Source organism: Morone saxatilis, unplaced genomic scaffold (genome assembly GCF_004916995.1).
Source record: "Morone saxatilis isolate NCDOM2014 unplaced genomic scaffold, NCSU_SB_2.0 Contig5, whole genome shotgun sequence".
In the NCBI taxonomy this organism is placed as follows: domain Eukaryota; kingdom Metazoa; phylum Chordata; class Actinopteri; family Moronidae; genus Morone; species Morone saxatilis.
Genome location: NW_023340095.1, coordinates 4,305,872 through 4,307,462, shown reverse-complemented (window position 1 = coordinate 4,307,462; position 1,591 = coordinate 4,305,872). Strand labels below are relative to the sequence as shown.

Genomic DNA, 1,591 nt, shown 5'->3' with positions numbered 1-1,591 from the left:
TTTTTTTTTTTTTTTTATATATTGACGGAAACTTTCAACACAGAAAACTGAAGAACAGCGTAGCAGGACAACACTTTTCTATAAAGATCGTCCTCACAAAACAACGTTAGGCCCTTCAGTAATGAGCGAAATAGTGTGGCTATGTGCTGCTCAGACCGGACACGAGAATGTTGGCAGATAAGAAGCTAATACTCTTCTTCGCTTGTCTGACCGAAACAATCAAGACACTGTGTGGATGCAATGATTCAGTGGCCATCTTACTGACGCTTTCCTGTGTTCACATGGATACTGTAGATGCACAAAAAATTGTTTTAGCTGATATTGTCAGACTCTAGCTGCACTTTAGAGGAATAACACCTGTTGCATCTTTAGCGACACTACTGCATCGAACGGGGAACAAAGGACCTGTGGAATTTCGGAGAACAAACCTTATTTCCAAGTTTGGCTATTTGCATATTTAAGACAGCCTGCAAGAGTTTTTATGTTCTTCTTCTTTTTCTTAAAAAGCTCTGCATTACAAAAGAAAGTCAGGCACCAAATGTAATCTAGAACAGTCCTACTCATAAAGCAATCTAGAATATTTACACAGACCTCACCAGCTGCAAAAAAAAGTCTAAAAGACATTGTTTGCAAGATGGCGACGGTGCAGAATGACCTACAGTATCAGTACATACAGAGAGAAACAGTTCAGTATTTTTGATTAAGCAGCCATATTTGTTTTACAAAAGAATACTTCCGACCCTCTGACAGTGGCACACTATGCACGCCCTGACTACTTTTTTAAAATCTTTGGTTGACCAGTCAAAAGCCTGATAGATTTACAATCCACTTTTACATCACACAACTTGACTTCTTCTTTTAAAAAAAATAAAAATGAAACAATCACTAAAAAATAACATTTGCACACACAATGTCATTCCCTCTTCCTGTTCATGTGTTACCCTGCCAGGGAGATCAGAATCGCCTCCCGTCCCATTGTCACACACAGCCACGCCCCATCCTGCACTTCCTCTGGTCCATTCTGGAGTCCGTCCAAGAAGAAAAGCACATGCATGCTAGCTGCGCACACACACACACACACACACACACACACACACCCTCTGCATGTTTCTTTCATTTGCTTACATACGCAAGCACGCACACAGACACACGTAAAAGTAAAAGGGCAGGAAAAATAAGGTGACGCGTAAAAACCAAATGCTAAATTGTCCAAAACAGAAAGTAAGTGTCTGTGGTTAAAAGGAAAGGAAAAAAACCAAAGGCATTATAAAAAGCGCCAGGGTTTGCTGTCAGCTCATCGTTTCTGCGAACCGATCATCTTCAAGACGAAGTTAACGATGGCGTTGGCAGGCTGGTCAGGGTCCATCTCGGCGAAGAGGTGGCTGACATTGTCGGTTGTGCTTCCCTGCTTACGTGCCACAAACCCAAACAGCCTGAAAAGACAAATTTAGAAATGTATTTGTAAAAGATGTTTTAAGAACTAAACTGTCTACAATGGAATCCATATCAATAGACATTTAACATCCTACAGATAAGAGATCATTTAGATTTCTTTACGTGTGTGTGTGTGTGTGTGTACGTGTGTACGTGT

At 40.7% G+C, this 1,591-nt stretch overlaps 1 protein-coding gene across 11 annotated transcripts in view; it reads right to left on the bottom strand.

Annotated features, from left to right (window-relative positions):
• The window catches only part of tns1b (tensin 1b), a 158,518-nt gene continuing 156,927 nt past the window's right edge, over positions 1-1,591 (bottom strand). For all 11 annotated transcript variants that reach the window (XM_035676528.1, XM_035676533.1, XM_035676534.1 and 8 more), the window contains one exon: positions 1-1,433. In XM_035676528.1, the coding sequence (XP_035532421.1) occupies positions 1,295-1,433 (139 nt within the window). In that variant the 3' untranslated portion in view covers positions 1-1,294. The remainder of the gene's footprint in view (positions 1,434-1,591) is intronic.